Below are 20,421 nucleotides of genomic sequence, written 5' to 3' on the forward strand. Positions count from 1 at the left end.
GTCATTTTCATAAAAGGCAGATACCTGCAGTGTTCGTAGTTGTGGCCAGAGGTCAGAGTGAGCGTCCGGGAGGCAGTATAGTGCAGCTGAGATTGTCAGTATGGGAGAAGGATGGGGAGATATGTCTGGTTCATGCCTGATCTGGTCCCAGAATTGTAAGGCATGTTTTAAAACAGGATGTAGGTTATCAATGGCTCGCCTATGATGAGTGGGGATCCATATGAGGTCGGCTAGGGATATGCCGGGTGGGAGTAGTGAAGACTCTAAGGTGTACCAGCTTAGTTGTCTTTCAGGGTCATTCCAGCGGAGGATGTGGGATAATCTGGCAGCATTGAACTGGGCCTTTTTTAATAGCCTATTAAGGGCCAGATTATAAGTGAAGCACATTGTTTGTGCACAGGTTAAATTGCGCTGTTATTACAAGTTGAAAGTAAACGCTATCTCTTGAGCCCAATTGCGATTTACGCTAGAATGGGGTTAACTATTTTTCAAAACAAAAAAGTATCACAAAACACATAAAAAATACACTACAAAGTACACTTACACTCACATGGCAGCAACTCAATGCATTTAGGCATCTAGACGTGGTGAAAACAACTTGCTGAAGTTCAAACCGAGCATCAGAATGCAGAAGAAAGGGCATTTAAGTGACTTTGAACGTGGCATTTTTGTTGGTGCCAGACGCGCTGGTCTGAGTGTTTAAAAAACTGCTGATCTATTGGGATTTTCACGCACAACCATCTCTAGGGTTTACAAAGAATGGTCCAAAAAGAGAAAATATCCAGTGAGCAGCAGTTGTGTGGACGAAAATGCCTTATTGAGGTCAGAGGAGAATGGGCAGACTGGTTTGAGATGATAGAAAGGCAAAAGTAACTCAAATAACAACTTGTTACAATCAAGGTATGCAGAATACCTTCTCTGAACACACCTTGAAGTAGATGGGCTACAGCAGCAGAAGACCACTCCTAAGAACAGGAAACTGAGGCTACAATTCGCACAGGCTCACCATACTTGGACAATAGAAGATTGGAAAACGTTGCCTGGTCTGATGAGTCTCGTATTCAGCTGTGACTTTCAGATGGTAGGGTCAGAACTTGGAGTAAACAACATGAAAACATGGATCCATCCTTCCTTGTATCAACGGTTCAGGCTGATGGTGGTGGTGTAATGGTGTGGGGGATATTTTCTTGGCAAATTTTTTACTCCTAAGTACCAATTGAGCATTGTTTAAAAGCCACAGCCTACCTGAGTATTGTTGCTGACCATGTCCATCTTTTTTTGACTAAAGTGTACCCATATTCTGATGGCTACTTCCAGCAAGATAATGCACCATGTCACAAAGCTCAAATCATCTCAAACTGTTTTCTTGAACATGACAATGAGTTCACTGTACTCCAATGGCCTCCACAGTCACCAAATCTCAATCCAGTAGAGCACCTTTGGGATGTGGATTCGCATCATGGATGTGCAAATCTGCAGCAACTGTGTGATGCTATCATGTCAATATGGACCAACAGCAAAATTTCTGAGGAATGTTTCCAACACCTTGTTGGATATATTCCCCAGAAGAATTAAGGCAGCTCTGAAGGCAAAAGGGGGTCCAGCCCGGTACTAGCAAGGTGTACCTAATAAATTGGCCGGTGTGTGTGTGTATATATATATATATATATATATATATATATATATATATATATATATATATTTATATACATATATATACACATATAAACAAATAAATTCATTTATTTTATATATATTTTCTTGAGTATGGGTCATATATAACAGAAGTATACAGTACCCCCATTTTTTATATAAGATAAACGCACAATATATTGTATATATATATATATATATATTATTATTTTTTGTCTCTTTGACTACAATTTGGGGAACCAGCAATTGTATATTGCGCCACCTTACCTCTGTATTTAGCACATTAAACATTTTTGGGATATTGTTTAAAATGTGAGCTTGTTTCCCTTTCCAACCAGACAGCTATAGTTTTGTTCATTAATTGTATTTCTATCCCTAAACTGTCAAGTTGGTAAATTGTAGAATTTTTATAGGATCTTAGCATTATCCACACACTCATTCAATCTCTTAATATGGCTATTTTTGGTACTAGAGATAACATCTTAGGGAATATACACAGCAAATTAAACATGCATCGACCCACATGTAAAGACAACAGTGTTAATGAAAAGGATATTCTCAACGATTTGGAAAATATCCTTATTAATGAAATTAAACATAAATTAGAAATAGCATTTCTTAATAAATACATCAAAGAAGCTATGGTACCCAGAGGGTTGAGAATAAAAAAAAGATTGTACGTTTGAATTAAATGAGGAACACAGTAAAGAATGGTATGACATTTTACAGACAGCATCTATAGGGCTGATGAAGGTAATTGTAAAAGCTAGAGATATCTCCACACAAGAGCTAGGGGTCAAAATACAAAACTGTAAAGACACACTTGTCAAAGCTCCATTGATGGAAACACTAAATACAAGAAAACAAGAAATTGTTAAAAACTTAGAAGATCTAAATAAAGGAATATTAGAAGTAAAATGGAGAAAATTTTATAGAGATCTAGAAGATTATAAAAAGCGAACGGATACCGAGGAAAGTTCAGATACAGACACAAACAATGATGATAATAGACATCTATTTAGCAAGAAATATAAGACTGGATCAGAATCCACAAATAACATACCCAGTAAGATAAAACAGACTGAACACATAAAAAGTACAAATAATGCACATAATAAAAACATTTACTCCAATAGAAGTAACGACAATAGACATAATAAATATAGATATGAAGAAAACCAGAGACAGTATAGTAACTATAAGACAGGTGAACGAGTAAGAGGCAAAGTTCATAGATATGAGACAAACAATTGGAACGTACATAGGACTAGAGATGTAGACAGCGGGAATAACAGATTTAGAAATAGTCCAGACAGATATAGAAATAACTGGTATACTGAGAGAAACAAGGACAGTGACAGTTACCACCACCAAGGACAAGGACAAGGTTATAGATATAATTATAGGAATAAGGACTCTTATGGGCAATCACAAAATGGTAAAGGAAGGCACTATAGGGAAGAACCTAGGTATAATGAGGAATACTATACACAACAAAATCATAATGCACAAAATAGATGGATTCAACATTATAGACACAACAAAATACACAAAAGGTTTGGAATAACCAATATATGGAAAATGATTACTGGAATACACCAAAAAAAAGACACAATATTCAGGAATGAAAATCGGCACCAAACATTTAACACAGATAAACATAAGCAATACGGTCACCAATTAAGTGACTGGGATATAGACACTCACAATAGATTTAGTGCACTACCCCACGACAATGATACAAATGAAACACCCACAATCGCACCAAAAGCACATACTTCTAGGACTACATTTTTAGAGGAAGGCCCAAACCAAACACATGAGCCTCCAAAAGAAAAAAGAAGGCTAGAGGAAGTAGAGGAAGGATAAGTGGAACCAAAGAAAGCCACAAAGAAATCAAAATAGAACCAAAAGGTATATTTAATTTGAGCAAAATTGATTTAAACTATGAACAAAAGTCAATCATTGGCAAAGGCCTGTCATTTGCCCCTGCATTTAAAATAAACAAATTTGAAAAAATGATAAATGTTAACCAATTTACTAGGAAATTAGCCCTTAAAAAATATTTTATGAAAAACCCTATAGAAAATTTGATTAAGAATGAATCCACCTATATACATACCAATTTTAAACAAAAGTCCTCGTTTTTTCTTATGCAAGAAAAAGGGAGTAACATAGAGATTTTTGAAAAGAAAGATTAGGTGACACAAAAAAAAATAAAAAAGTGAAATTTGAAGAAAAAAGAAAATTTAGTCCTAAAAGGATTAAAAGAGAACAAAAACGTTATAATTAAACAGGCCGATAAAGGGGGAGGGGTTGTAATTATGGATACGGATAAATACCTAACTGAAGCCTACAAATTATTAGGAGACCAAGACACATAACAAACTGTTAAATATCTAATGAAAAAGAATTTAGACACTATGATATTATCAGCTCAAGAGAAGGGAATAATAAATAGTCACAAAAGCAAATTTCTTTTAACAGAATACCCCAGGACACCCATTTTTTATTTTCTACCCAAAATTCATAAAGATGTAATAAATCCTCCAGGTCGGCCCATCATATCGGGTATTGACTCACTAACTTCAAATTTATCACAGTATACAGATTATTTTCTTCAAAAGTATGTGAAAACAATACCATCACATTTAAAAGACACTAAACATTTTCTAAATATAATACAGGAATTAGAATGGCAGGAAAATTACACACTAGCGACATGTGATGTCAGTTCCCTTACACATGCATTGAACATAATAGAGGACTGAATGCTACCAATGTATTCTTAAAGAGGGATATAGATATGTCACAGCCCCAAAGGGAATTCATTTTGGATTGTATGGCCTTTATTCTAAAATAACTACTTTATATTTAATGGTAATTACTATTTACAGAAGAGAGGAACAGCTATGGGCATGAGATTCACACCCAGCTATGCAAATTTATTCGTAGGTTATTTTGAAGAGAATTTCATCGCCACCACGCCCTGGTGTGCAAATCTTGTGCTCTATAAACGCTTCATAGATGACATATTCATAGTCTGGAAAGGTGATCAGGAACTTTTTTGAACAATTTTTCGAAGACCTTAATAACAACGACCTAGGATTAAATTATACCCATGAATATAGCAAAAACAGAATTAAATAAATAAATAAAATAGAAAAGAAATAAAATAACTACTACCACATTCTTTAAAAAGGTCGATGCCAATAATTATATTGATTATAAAAGCTACCACCACAAAAAGTGGAAGAGGAATATACCCAAAGGCCAATTCTCTAGAATTAGAAGAAATTGCTCACAAATTTCAGACTATGATAGACAATCATTGATTCTAGAAAATAGATTTGTGCAAAAGGGTTATGATCATAAAAATATAATTGATATAAACAAGAAAGTAAGAGCAACTGATAGAGGGGAATTGTTACTAGATTCAGTTAGGAATCCAGACAACGACGAAAGGGATCCATTTAATATTCCATTTAGTACCACATTTTCTAGTCAACATAAACAGATTCAAAATATAATTAAAAGACACTGGCATCTAGCCAGTAGTGATCCTATAACAGGAAAGAGGCTAAAACGACAACCTTATATAATATTCAGGAAAGCTACAAATTTGAAGAATATTCTTGCACCAAAAAATTCAAAAAGACAACATAATTTAGAAAATGTAAGATTAGAAGGATTTTATCCATGTCACGATTGCAAATCGTGTAAGTTCAGTACTAAAGCAAAAGCAGTAAGATCAACAACCACAAATATTGAAGTCAAAATAAATGATGTTATAAGATGCACAGATAGTAATATCATATACCTACTACAATGTTCATGTAATCTCCAATATTTAGGACAAACCAGAAGTAAATTGAAAGACAGAGTGAGGGAACACATCAGGAGTATATAGAGAGAGAAAGATGATACAAGACTATAAACACATTTCAAAGAATACCATTAAGGAAACCCCAAAGAAATTACTTTTTGGGCTATTAAGAAGGTTAGAACAGATGGAAGAGGGGGCAACATAGAGAAGAGATTGCTCCACCTAGAGGCAGAACTCATTTTTAAAATGGGAACCTTACACCCGAAAGGACTAAACAGCGAACTAGATCTTAATGCTATCATCTAAGACTATACATGTCAGCCAACCATGTGCTTTAATTAACCATAATCAATATAGTATATATTTAGAAAAACGCCTAACTAGTATTTTATTGCATCCCAATATACCCCATACACTTATTATTTTCCAATTTTAAGGGAGTCATCAAATTAATATATAAAAATAAAATAAAAATGAAACTAATATTTGTAGTGTTTATTTCAAACTCATATAAAAGTTACAGCCCTCAACCCCTGGCATCCATTTGATGGAATTAATAATAAATTAAAAACACTAGCATCAATATTAAGGATATCCACAAGCTATAAATAGGGGAATATAGCTTAAATTTTAGATAAGATATTATACTTGGCCATGGGCTATAATCACAAGGCCATTAAGCCAACACACAATATAATATAGACAAAAGAATGGACAAAAGAATACAATTCCCCAATTCCTTAAATACTCCTATTCAGAAAAACTATCAAAAGACATACTGTCAGTTCTGACACCGATATCAATGTATAGGAAATATATACACATTATACTAATACTTACTCAAATAAACATAATTAAATTAAAATAATTAAACATTAAAACATTAAAATATATACATAAATACATCAAGGGTAATGTTAAAGATCCTTAACTAGTACTGTAAACTTCTGTAAAGCACTATAAATATGAACCAATACAACACGCTCAAACTTTATTTTAATTTTAAAAACAAAATTTTAAAAACAATTTTTTTTAATAAAACCAATAAGTAAGGTTTAAATGTTGGACTGCACATATACATGAAAATGGCTATCAAACAGTTAAGAATTCAGAGGGTGTGAACGGACAGAGCTATAAAAGTCAAGGAATCAATGGTATCAGGTATCTTGAGAAAGGCTTTCCAGACGAAACGCATAGAACCAGACCTATTGATTCAAGGATAGGAGTACGGAGAGGAGATAAAGACCGGATCCACAGTGGTCCCACGCTGACACTCCGAAGACCCATCTAAAGCTGCTAAAGGACTTGCAAAGCATAACCGCTACTGCCACCGCAACAAATGGATTTACAGAAGGAAAGTGAAAGGTAAAGCGTCCGACACTCGGCATTTGAAGAAGCTACTGACCACACTCCAAAGTGAGACCGCATGGACATAACCCTATTGAAATATGGGTATTTCAACTTTCACAATAACATCATCTACAGTGCACTGTAAACCGGAATACCAGGTATTGGGCTGTAAAGCTGAAGACTCACATTGATTTACTTGCCCATACTAGTTCACATTGAAAAAATTGTGAAAACTAGGACAGATTGCAACATATTAAAAACAATATAATTACAAAAGGAAATATGATTTAATCAAATAACTTGTATCTTTAACATATACAATATTGATACAGTTATGAGACGTTACCTCTGACATCCACAAATCTGTACAGAATTTCGATTTATAACAGAGACTGTATTTTTGCATTAATTTCATGCATTATTAACATCATTAGATGTATTAGCCATAATTTACATATCCTGTTCTATGAGCAGATAACATCCAACATTGTATTAGCAATTGGCTTTAGATTATCCAATCCACTATCCAAGATTAACTTGTTTTAGCATTTATAATAGCAATTTTAATCAGAGAGAACTTATATAAAGAGTCTGATAGAAGCGCATAAGGTTAAGTAACTGTACATAGATACAGATTGTCAACCTATAAGGTCTCTTTTTAGCATATGTAATTTTTAATTGTTTTATGTCTCATTGAGATATAATATATATTGACACTGGTGTCTAGACAAAGTTTTTCATATTGTTTGCAATATCTGTTTTTATGCATTGTTTCAATTAATATTGTAAGCTTACAGATATAGTGATAAATTTATTTATTTTATATATATTTTCTTGAGTATGGGTCATATATAACAGAAGTGCACAGTACCCCCATTTTTTATATAAGATAAACGCACAATATATTGTATATATATATAATTTTTTGTCTCTTTGACTCCTACAATTTGGGGAACCAACAATTGTATATTGCACCACCTTACCTCTGTATTCAACATAAATACATATGTACAGATATATAGACATATATAGAAGTGCATTAGAGCCCTTTGCAGCTAAGTAGATAAAAACATGAAAAAACATTTATTTATGCAATATTCAAATTTAATAAAGTGTTATAGTATGTATTTACTGTAAATATGTATCATTCCAATGTTCTGCACATACTCCGCTGTTCTGCCCAGGGAACTGCCTAGTCCCTCCCACTTTCTGAAAACTGTCAGTTTACAATGGAGAAAATACAAAGTGCAATGTAATTTGTAAAAGATACACAAAAATATACAAAGTATGATCCTAAGTTATTATTTCAAAGCATAACCAGGATGTGTAAAATCCCTGCTAGATCAAAATTTAAATGTATTAAAATACAAATGAGAAAGTGCAAATACTGAAAGGAACCAATCTGAAATGTAAAGTAATACAAAATACAATGCACAAAGTGTAACAAAATTCTCATATAATGCAGTGCTACATGAAAAAAATGATTTTTTTTTGTCATGATATAAATGACAATCACAGGAGAGTTCCACCCTTTTTATTTAGAAAATTCAGTGAGTACAGCCTTTGTGAAGTCTGAACTACAATTTCTCTTTAAACTGGAGAATCTTTGAATATCAGGGCCTTAATCAGCAATATCCTGCTTGGAGGGGAGAAAAAGATAAAATAGCTTTTGGTATTTGGGTCATTGTCTCAATGTTCTTTTCAGGCCTGGATGTGGGTGAAATAAGTGAAGAGTTTAAAATTGTGCTTTCTTGCTCTAGAGGAAGTGATTCAGTGTCCACTGCAGTGAAGAAAGAGCTCACTGATGGCCCCTTGATAGTTTTTCAGTATTAATTTCACAGGTTAGCTTTTTAGAGGCCATGCTAGTCTTTTAGCTATTAGGGCACATATACTGTGCTTAAAAAGTGTTGCCAAAGGTGGAGAAACAATATATTTGAATTTAGAGAAGATGCAATGTGTTATCCGTTCCCCACAATAATGGAATATCTGTTATAAAGATAGGGGTTAATCCTTTATATTGAAATAATATTAAAAACTGGAAGCTGGAGAACCTGGGAGTCCTTACTGCTGTAAAACCTATTGTTTACAAAAATAAGCTATAGAAGAAGAGCATATATGTTTTCCATATATTTATACATATAAACATTTTTGCAGGTGAAAGTATAATATTCTATTCTGCTCACTGTAATAAGAGGGCTGATGCTATGGGAAGTAAGCATTGAGAGTAAATAAGCGATGGAAGGTGAAATTCTCACTCCACATTCAATCCTTGCTGTCTAAGATGTCATGAGAATTTCAATCCCTGCCCTGGGACTAGGCAAATCTTAGTCTGAGCAGTGGTATCCAGTAGTGAGGATAGGGAGTCCACAGGACGTTAATATGCTAAGCCACTAAGCCGACCATGTAGTGTCTCAGACCTCCCTCATAAAAAACACATCTTATATGGGTAATTGTAGCCCAGCGCTTTCAAACTATTTTATCTGAGGGAACTGCACATGATACTCATGCACTGTTTCTGCAGTAGGCCCCACGTGCTCTCTGCTTGTCTCGCAGCTTTCACAAGCAATGTTGGTGCCTCTCAATGGCGTTTGAAGTGATATGGCTAAATCATCCCCACTGACTTCTCCGTGATCACCAGTAGCTGTTAGTCAGATGCCCATGTAGATTGCAACTCTTTACTGGTTCTTTAGCTAATTTATTTATAAGGTACGGTATTACAGAGTTTTGGAGTTATGCAGCCATCTTAGCCGCTGCTGGCTCTGCCCCTTCTACAATTCAGTTTTTGTTCTAAATATGTTATTGTGCATATAAAAATGTAATCATCTGCTTCTTACAATCGTAAGTCATTTTTTTTAAATAGTTTTAAATTTGATCATAAAATAGTCATATCCAACAGTAAACTACAACAAACTAGAAATTGTTTTGTTTTCTGAATCAACAAAAACAGTATGAGCTTATTACAGAAAACATACTGAAAAATACAACAAAAATAAAACAGAATACAGCACAAACGTATCATTCTAAAAAATACAATAATCTGGCAAACATTCTCTACTTAGCATGCAGATGGAAAATATTTCAATGTATTTTTATGGGCCAGAAAAACATAATTTATGCTTACCTGATAAATTCCTTTCTTCTGTTGTGTGATCAGTCCACGGGTCATCATTACTTCTGGGATATAACTCCTCCCCAACAGGAAATGCAAGAGGATTCACCCAGCAGAGCTGCATATAGCTCCTCCCCTCTACGTCAGTCCCAGTCATTCGACCAAGAATCAACGAGAAAGGAGTAACCAAGGGTGAAGTGGTGACTGGAGTATAATTTAAAAGATATTTACCTGCCTTAAAACAGGGCGGGCCGTGGACTGATCACACAACAGAAGAAAGGAATTTATCAGGTAAGCATAAATTATGTTTTCTTCTGTTATGTGTGATCAGTCCACGGGTCATCATTACTTCTGGGATACCAATACCAAAGCAAAAGTACACGGATGACGGGAGGGATAGGCAGGCTCATTATATAGAAGGAACCACTGCCTGAAGAACCTTTCTCCCAAAAATAGCCTCCGAAGAAGCAAAAGTGTCAAATTTGTAAAATTTGGAAAAAGTATGAAGCGAAGACCAAGTTGCAGCCTTGCAAATCTGTTCAACAGAGGCCTCATTCTTAAAGGCCCAAGTGGAAGCCACAGCTCTAGTGGAGTGAGCTGTAATTCTTTCAGGAGGCTGCTGACCAGCAGTCTCATAGGCTAAACGTATTATGCTACGAAGCCAAAAAGAGAGAGAGGTAGCAGAAGCTTTTTGACCTCTCCTCTGTCCAGAATAAACGACAAACAGGGAAGAAGTTTGGCGAAAATCTTTAGTTGCCTGCAAGTAGAACTTGAGGGCACGAACTACATCCAGATTGTGTAGAAGACGTTCCTTCTTTGAAGAAGGATTTGGACACAAGGATGGAACAACAATCTCTTGATTGATATTCCTGTTAGTGACCACCTTAGGTAAGAACCCAGGTTTAGTACGCAGAACTACCTTGTCTGAGTGAAAAATCAGATAAGGAGAATCACAATGTAAGGCTGATAACTCAGAGACTCTTCGAGCCGAGGAAATAGCCATTAAAAACAGAACTTTCCAAGATAACAATTTTATATCAATGGAATGAAGGGGTTCAAATGGAACACCCTGTAAAACGTTAAGAACTAAGTTTAAACTCCATGGCGGAGCAACAGCTTTAAACACAGGCTTGATCCTAGCTAAAGCCTGACAAAAAGCCTGGACGTCTGGATTTTCTGACAGACGCCTGTGTAACAAGATGGACAGAGCTGAAATCTGTCCCCTTAATGAACTAGCTGATAAACCCTTTTCTAACCCTTCTTGTAGAAAGGACAATATCCTAGAGATCCTAACCTTACTCCATGAGTAATGTTTGGATTCGCACCAGTATAGGTATTTACGCCATATTTTATGGTAAATCTTTCTGGTAACAGGCTTCCTAGCCTGTATCAGGGTATCAATAACCGACTCAGAAAAACCACGTTTTGATAAAATCAAACGTTCAATTTCCAAGCAGTCAGCTTCAGAGAAGTTAGATTTTGATGTTTGAATGGACCCTGTATCAGAAGGTCCTGTCTTAGAGGTAGAGACCAAGGCGGACAGGATGACATGTCCACTAGATCTGCATACCAAGTCCTGCGTGGCCATGCAGGCGCTATTAGAATCACTGATGCTCTCTCCTGCTTGATTTTGGCAATCAATCGAGGAAGCAGCGGAAAGGGTGGAAACACATAAGCCATCCCGAAGTTCCAAGGTGCTGTCAAAGCATCTATCAGAACCGCTCCCGGATCCCTGGATCTGGACCCGTAGCGAGGAAGTTTGGCGTTCTGGCGAGACGCCATGAGATCTATCTCTGGTTTGCCCCAACGTCGAAGTATTTGGGCAAAGACCTCCGGATGAAGTTCCCACTCCCCCGGATGAAAAGTCTGGCGACTCAAGAAATCCGCCTCCCAGTTCTCCACTCCCGGGATGTGGATTGCTGACAGGTGGCAAGAGTGAGACTCTGCCCAGCGAATTATCTTTGATACTTCCACCATTGCTAGGGAGCTTCTTGTCCCTCCCTGATGGTTGATGTAAGCTACAGTCGTGATGTTGTCCGACTGAAACCTGATGAACCCCCGAGTTGTTAATTGGGGCCAAGCTAGAAGGGCATTGAGAACTGCTCTCAATTCCAGAATGTTTATTGGAAGGAGACTCTCCTCCTGATTCCATAGTCCCTGAGCCTTCAGAGAATTCCAGACAGCGCCCCAACCTAGTAGGCTGGCGTCTGTTGTTACAATTGTCCAGTCTGGCCTGCTGAATGGCATCCCCCTGGACAGGTGTGGCCGATGAAGCCACCATAGAAGAGAATTTCTGGTCTCTTGATTCAGATTCAGAGTAGGGGACAAATCTGAGTAATCCCCATTCCACTGACTTAGCATGCATAATTGCAGAGGTCTGAGGTGTAGGCGTGCAAAAGGTACTATGTCCATTGCCGCTACCATTAAGCCGATCACCTCCATGCATTGAGCTACTGACGGGTGTTGAATGGAATGAAGGACACGGCATGCATTTTGAAGCTTTGTTAACCTGTCCTCTGTCAGGTAAATCTTCATTTCTACAGAATCTATAAGAGTCCCCAAGAATGGAACTCTTGTGAGAGGAAAAAGAGAACTCTTCTTTTCGTTCACTTTCCATCCATGCGACCTTAGAAATGCCAGAACTAACTCTGTATGAGACTTGGCAGTTTGAAAGCTTGAAGCTTGTATTAGAATGTCGTCTAGGTATGGAGCTACCGAAATCCCTCGCGGTCTTAGTACCGCCAGAAGGGCACCCAGAACCTTTGTGAAGATTCTTGGAGCCGTAGCCAATCCGAATGGAAGAGCTACAAACTGGTAGTGCCTGTCTAAGAAGGCAAACCTTAGATACCGGTGATGATCTTTGTGGATCGGTATGTGAAGGTAAGCATCCTTTAAATCCACTGTGGTCATGTACTGACCCTCTTGGATCATGGGTAAGATTGTCCGAATAGTTTCCATTTTGAACGATGGAACTCTTAGGAATTTGTTTAGAATCTTTAAATCTAAGATTGGCCTGAAAGTTCCCTCTTTTTTGGGAACCACAAACAGGTTTGAGTAGAACCCTTGTCCTTGTTCCGACCGCGGAACCGGATGGATCACTCCCATTATTAACAGATCTTGTACGCAGCGTAGAAACGCTTCTTTCTTTATCTGGTTCGTTGACAACCTTGACAGATGAAATCTCCCTCTTGGGGGAGATAATTTGAAGTCTAGAAGGTATCCCTGAGATATGATCTCTAGTGCCCAGGGATCCTGAACATCTCTTGCCCAGGCCTGGGCGAAGAGAGAGAGTCTGCCCCCCACTAGATCCGGTCCCGGATCGGGGGCTCTCGGTTCATGCTGTCTTTGGGGCAGCAGCAGGTTTCCTGGCCTGCTTGCTCTTGTTCCAGGACTGGTTAGGCTTCCAGCCTTGCCTGTAACGAGCAACAGCTCCTTCCTGTTTTGGTGCAGTGGAGGTTGATGCTGCTCCTGTTTTGAAGTTCCGAAAGGGACGAAAATTAGACTGTCTAGCCTTAGCTTTGGCTTTGTCTTGAGGTAGGGCGTGGCCCTTACCTCCTGTAATGTCAGCGATAATCTCTTTCAAACCGGGCCCAAATAAAGACTGCCCCTTGAAAGGTATATTAAGTAATTTGGACTTAGAAGTAACATCAGCTGACCAGGATTTTAGCCACAGCGCCCTACGTGCCTGTATGGCGAATCCTGAGTTCTTAGCCGTAAGTTTGGTTAAATGTACTACGGCCTCCGAAATGAAGGAATTAGCTAGTTTAAGGACTCTAAGCCTGTCCGTAATGTCGTCTAGCGTAGATGAACTAATGTTCTCTTCAAGCGACTCAATCCAAAATGCTGCCGCAGCCGTAATCGGCGCGATACATGCAAGGGGTTGTAATATAAAACCTTGTTGAACAAACATTTTCTTAAGGTAACCCTCTAATTTTTTATCCATTGGATCTGAGAAAGCACAGCTATCCTCCACCGGGATAGTGGTACGCTTAGCTAAAGTAGAAACTGCTCCCTCCACCTTGGGGACCGTTTGCCATAAGTCCCGAGTGGTGGCGTCTATTGGAAACATCTTTCTAAATATTGGAGGGGGTGAGAACGGCACACCGGGTCTATCCCACTCCTTAGTAACAATTTCAGTTAGTCTCTTAGGTATAGGAAAAACGTCAGTACTCGCCGGTACCGCAAAGTATTTATCCAACCTACACAGTTTCTCTGGTATTGCAACGGTGTTACAATCGTTGAGAGCTGCTAAGACCTCCCCTAGTAATACACGGAGGTTCTCCAATTTAAATTTAAAATTTGAAATATCTGAGTCCAATCTGTTTGGATCAGAACCGTCACCCACAGAATGAAGCTCTCCGTCCTCATGCTCTGCGAGCTGTGACGCAGTATCAGACATGGCCCTAGCATTGTCAGCGCACTCTGTTCTCACCCCAGAGTGATCACGCTTGCCTCTTAGTTCTGGTAATTTAGACAAAACTTCAGTCATAACAGTAGCCATATCTTGTAATGTTATCTGTAATGGCCGCCCAGATGTACTAGGCGCCAAAATATCACGCACCTCCCGGGCGGGAGATGCAGGTACTGCCGCGTGAGGCGAGTTAGTCGGCATAACTCTCCCCTCGCTGTTTGGTGAAATTTGTACAGATTGACTTTTATTTAAAGTAGCATCAATACAGTTAGTACATAAATTTCTATTGGGCTCCACCTTGGCATTGGAACAAATGACACAGATATCTTCCTCTGAGTCAGACATGTTTAACACACTAGCAAAAAACTTACAACTTGGTTATAATCTTTTTTAGCAAAAAACGTACTGTGCCTCAAAGAGGTACTAACGATTAAATGACAGTTGAAATAATGAACTGAAACACAGTTATCGCATCAAACTTTAAAATAACAAAACTTTTAGCAAAGGTTTGTTCCCATTAGTAAAATAACAATAATAAAATTTGACATAAAAAATACAAAGCAACGTTTTTATTCACAGTCACTATAAGAATTCTCACAGCTCTGCTGAGAGAATTTACCTCCCTTCAAAGAAGTTTGAAGACCCCTGAGATCTATCAGAGATGAACCGGATCATGCAGGAAATATAAAAGTAACTGACTGGTATTTTTTGATGCGTAGCAAAGAGCGCCAAAAACGGCCCCTCCCTCTCCCACACAGCAGTGAAGAGAAACGAAACTGTCACAATTAAAGCAAAAAAACTGCCAAGTGGAAAATAATGCCCAAATATTTATTCACACAGTACCTCAGCAATGTAAACGATTCTACATTCCAGCAAAAACGTTTAACATGATAAATAGTTATTAAAAAGGATTAGTGACCTTTAACAGAGTAGTTCCGGTGAAATACCATCCCCAGGATACTGAAGTGTATACATACATGTCATTTTAACGGTATGGCAGGATTTTCTCATCAATTCCATTCAGAAAATAAAAACTGCTACATACCTCAATGCAGATTCATCTGCCCGCTGTCCCCTGATCTGAAGCCTTTACCTCCCTCAGATGGCCGAGAACAGCAATATGATCTTAACTACTCCGGTTAAAATCATAGTAAAAAACTCTGACAGATTCTTCCTCAAACTCTGCCAGAGAAGTAATAACACGCTCCGGTGCTATTTTAAAATAACAAACTTTTGATTGAAGTCATAAAAACTAAGTATAATCACCATAGTCCTCTCACACATCCTATCTAGTCGTTGGGTGCAAGAGAATGACTGGGACTGACGTAGAGGGGAGGAGCTATATGCAGCTCTGCTGGGTGAATCCTCTTGCATTTCCTGTTGGGGAGGAGTTATATCCCAGAAGTAATGATGACCCGTGGACTGATCACACATAACAGAAGAAATTTAAATTATTTGCCTCTGTCAACATTTATATCATGACAAAAAAAACTCTCATTAAATGGCTAAGCCAATTTGCATGACAGTCACTACTTTTGTATACACTGGCAACTGCTACTTAAAGGAGCAATATACTCATATTGTATATCAGCAATTAAAGGGATATAAAATAGTCTGTTTCATTGTTGCAGTTTCCATTACTTGCTGTTGCAGCCTCTCAAGGAGGCCGGGGTCTCTGCAGGTAGGCAAATGAATAGTTTTTCTTTGGAAATGTTTATTGCCCATGATTAGTAGAGGACTTCTGCTGCATCATGTTACAGTAGAACTTAAAATGTTGTAATGTCTGCTTGCTTATCTAGCTGTAGACAGAGGCTACACTGAGAAGTGCTCATTTGCTTTTTTTTAATACAATCTGTTTCTTTCTATGATTACTTTGACTTAATATATATAAAAAAAATTTACTAAAGAAACACTGTTTCATATCCCTTTAAGCACTGCATTGCAAAATACATGTTATACCACTGACACAATTAACAAGGTTTTTTGGGATTCATGTTCCTGGACTTCTATGCTGTGACCAATCACAGACAGAAGTAAATGAGTTTGTGCTCTCAGCTAACTAATCACTGTGCAGAATGTTTCAAATTTGAGTACTTAAGCATGATTAATGAACGCTATTCTCATTGATAGTAGTAGAACAAGCACAATTTTCAGAACTATTTTTACAGCAAAAGTATACTGCAGTGACTTCTATGCTGTGACCAATCACAGACAGAAGTAAATGAGTTTGTGCTCTCAGCTAACTAATCACTGTGCAGAATGTTTCAAATTTGAGTACTTAAGCATGATTAATGAACGCTATTCTCATTGATAGTAGTAGAACAAGCACAATTTTCAGAACTATTTTTACAGCAAAAGTATACTGCAGTGTTGTTTTATATCCCATAACTAAACATTAGATATAATGTTAAGTCCCTTTAAATATAGACTTACAACTAAACGAGTTAGTTATTCCACAGATATTTATTAGGTATATATTTAAAAGATATCATTATAATGGAATCTTCAATAAAAGTACACAAATTCAAGCCTGTAGCGAACCCTCTGACTATGGCTAACACACAGATCATGGATAAAAGGACACACAGAGGAGAAATGAACCTCTAGTAACTAACAGTAACTATCCCTTAGTATACAACAGGCACGTCACCTGCTACTTGTTTCACTCTTGCGCAGCATGCTTGTTAACAATGCAAGGAAATACTGTGAATGAGGAAGGAAAATGCTTATCCTGATTGCCACTCAGAAGGCATCCAGTGAGATGCATCAGCTGACCTCCAAGGCAGAACATAGAGGGATCTGAGATGTCATCGCAGAAAATGCAGCATCTCTGCAGAAAGAACAGGAACTGTTAGCACTTTAACTTTTCAGTGCTGCTCCACATTAGGCTGTTCTTTTTAAAAAGAGCTGTTCTCTGGCTGCATTGTATACGTTTTCCTTAACAGTGCATCCAGAGCAAAGAACTGTTTGAAGACAACAGTCAAATATGCAGTAGTGCTGCAAAGCAGCAGTGCATTGATTGTTGTCTGGCTCTGAAATTTTTGCAAGCTCGTTCTTTAGCTTTTCACAGTCTGCAAAGCTGTTTTCCTCTGAATGTAAGAGGTTTGTATTAGCAATGCACCTTTTTAATTACTACATTTCTATGTTAGACTAAGAGAAAAAGAAACAAATTAATTCAAGAGATATTTTACAATTACTTTTTTTGGCTGCAGCTAATTTGCAATGCAATTTTCAACTACTGCACTAGATTATACAGCTTTAAGTATTGCTTTATTCTCCAGTTAACCAACACATTGCAATTGATCTGGCGCTTTAGTGTAACTGACAAATTTACAATTTTATTTTATTTAAAAATGACGTGCAGAAAAATTCTCATCGCAGAAAGTGAAAAAAAAGTTCTGTCTCTGGGAGCTGACATACACGTAAGCACACTGCAAAATGGTGGAAAGAAGAGGAAGGCGAGACCGCCTGGAATTGGAATCATTTGTTATTCAGCATGGCAACCTGGCATCTGGTATTTTTCAGCTCTGCTCTGTTTCATAAGTTATTATATAGCATTCAACACTGTTGTAAGAATAAAAAGGACATTCCAGCCACAATTTAAATGCACATGGATGCATTCCATTTTTTTTAATACAAGCATTTTTGCAAAACGCAAAAATGCTTTTAGTAAAAGTTATAGCGCACCTGCATTTTAAACACAGAACTTGCTCGAGGTGCTTGTATCATCTGGTAATGACTCAAACTGTTAATTGCTGACATAATACAAGCCCCACTTGTGCTCTGAGCAGCTGCAGTATTTAAAATGCTGGCACACTGAGAATATCTAGCTATGCTTCACATGCACTCGCAGAGAAAAATGTTAACTCTAAACCAGTGATAGCTTTTACTAGAAGCATTTTGACAATACATCTATATTGCAAATATGTTTCTATTTTGACCAAACTGTCCCTTTAAGTTCAAGTCCCATTATTTATTACTCTCAATCTATTTAAATTGTCAACAGTCAATGAATACATTGTTTTTCACGTTTCTTTTAAGATAGTTAACACACGGCAAAATAGTACATTTAATTAAACTCAGCTATGTATTTCAAGCAACCACACTCCTCCCGCACTAGGACGTAGACCAATATATGCCAATACAATATAAAATGTAAAAATGACACACTGCATAAGCACTACTGTATGCTGTTTTAGTAATCAAAGTTGGATTTTTGATCGTTATACAGAATGCAATAATAATTCATAGAAAGATAAACGTTTAACCTACCTTGCCATTCCTAGACTGGAGAAATTGGGTGGCACAATAAGAATATCAAGCCTTGAAAATGGATGGGTCCCCAGCACTGCATGAGCAGCTGCAAGGCACTGAGGAAGTAAGGGAAGCAGTAACTCTTTGCAGCGTTTCAGTAACCCATGGGGAGCAAAGATCCGATGGGGGATAATAACTTCTACTTGTGATTCAGGACTACTGAACCGGCAGGGATACTCCATGTGCCTACACTCCTGACTTTGTAACCTAGAAAAAAAGAGAACATTTTTTCCATGTATTAGAACAGTTATCACAGTGCTTTACTTCTACATAAATGGGATGTAAACGCATATGAAACTAGTTATACTGTATATGTTCAAATATTTTTTGCATGAAAAAAGTTTTGTTAAAGCTGCTTATTTTGAAGCTAACAGGAAGTGCATATCAGGTTACAAGTGGGCATTTAAGACACAAACACTAAATACTGTACATTTGCAAAAACCTCAACACTGGAATGCAGCAACAGCTAGATTTCTACATGGTAACATGATTAGAGGGAGGTGGGGAATAACAATACAATGCTTATAAAATATTAGTAGTAGTGCGGTATATTGCATTTTCGCAATCGTAAAAACTCAGCTAGAGTTAAAGGGACAGTGTAGTCAAAAATTAACTTTCATGATTCAGATAGGGCATGCAATTTTAAACAACTTTCCAAATAACTTTTATCATCAAATTTGCTTTGTTCTCTTGGTATTCTTTGCTGAAAGCTAAACCTAGGTAGGCTCATATGCTAATTTCTATGTCCTCGAAAGCCGCCTCTTATCTGAATGAATTTCACAGTTTCTTCACAATTTTTAGGGCATTAGTTCATGAGTGACATATAGATAAACATTGTGCTCACACACGTGGAGTTACCTAGGAGTCAGCACTGATTGACTAAAATGCAAGTCTGTCAAAAGAACTGAAATAAGGGGGCAGTCTGTAGAGGCTTAGGTACAAGGTAATCACAGAGGAAAAAAGTATATTAATATAACAGTGTTTGTTATGCAAAACTGGGGAATGGGTAATAAAGGGATTATCTATCTTTTAAAACAATAACAATTCTGGAGTAGACTGCCCCTTTAACCCCTTAATGACCGAGGACGTGCAGGGTACGTCCTCAGAAAAAAGGCAGTTAACGCCTGAGAACGTACCCTGCACGTCCTCGGTGTGGAAAGCAGCTGGAAGCGATCCTGCTCGCTTCCAGCTGCTTTCCAGTTATTGCAGTGATGCCTCGATATGGAGGCATCCTGCAATAACCTTTTACGGCCATCCGATGCAGAGAGAACCACTCTGTGGCCCTCTCTGCACCGGACATCGATGGCCGGTATTGTTGGTGGGTGGGAGCCGGTATGGGAGGTGGGTGGCGGCCATCGATGGCCCTGGTCATGTGGAGGGGGGCGGGATCGTGGGCGGGGAAGTCCGGGGGAGTGCGCGGGCGCGCGCACATGCACGAGGTGGCGGGGGCGGGCGCGTGCACGGGGAGGGAGCGAGTGGGAGCCGCTACACTACAGAAAAAATGTGTCCCAAAGCTAAATAAAAGTGGGACATTTAATGTAAAAAAAAACCCATTAGGTGTAATTTAGGTGGTGGGGGTTGGTGCGTGGGGAGCTACACTACAGAAAAAATAAAAAAAAATAAAAAAATAAACATTTGATTGTTCAAACTGGGTACTGGCAGACAGTTGCCAGTACCCAAGATGGCCCCCAATAAGGCTGAGGGGGAGGCTTAGAGAGCTGTTTTGGGGGGGATCAGGGAGGTTGGGGGTTAAGGGGG

General features: G+C 38.0%; 1 protein-coding gene across 1 annotated transcript in view; it reads right to left on the minus strand.

The window, feature by feature from the left end:
- AOPEP (aminopeptidase O (putative)) overlaps positions 1-20,421 on the minus strand; it is a 1,396,509-nt gene that overhangs the window by 960,927 nt on the left and 415,161 nt on the right. Inside the window, exon 5 of the mRNA XM_053702422.1 lies at positions 18,622-18,870. Coding sequence (XP_053558397.1) covers positions 18,622-18,870 — 249 coding nt within the window. The remainder of the gene's footprint in view (positions 1-18,621; positions 18,871-20,421) is intronic.

This window comes from Bombina bombina, chromosome 2, assembly GCF_027579735.1.
Source record: "Bombina bombina isolate aBomBom1 chromosome 2, aBomBom1.pri, whole genome shotgun sequence".
Lineage (NCBI taxonomy): Eukaryota > Metazoa > Chordata > Amphibia > Anura > Bombinatoridae > Bombina > Bombina bombina.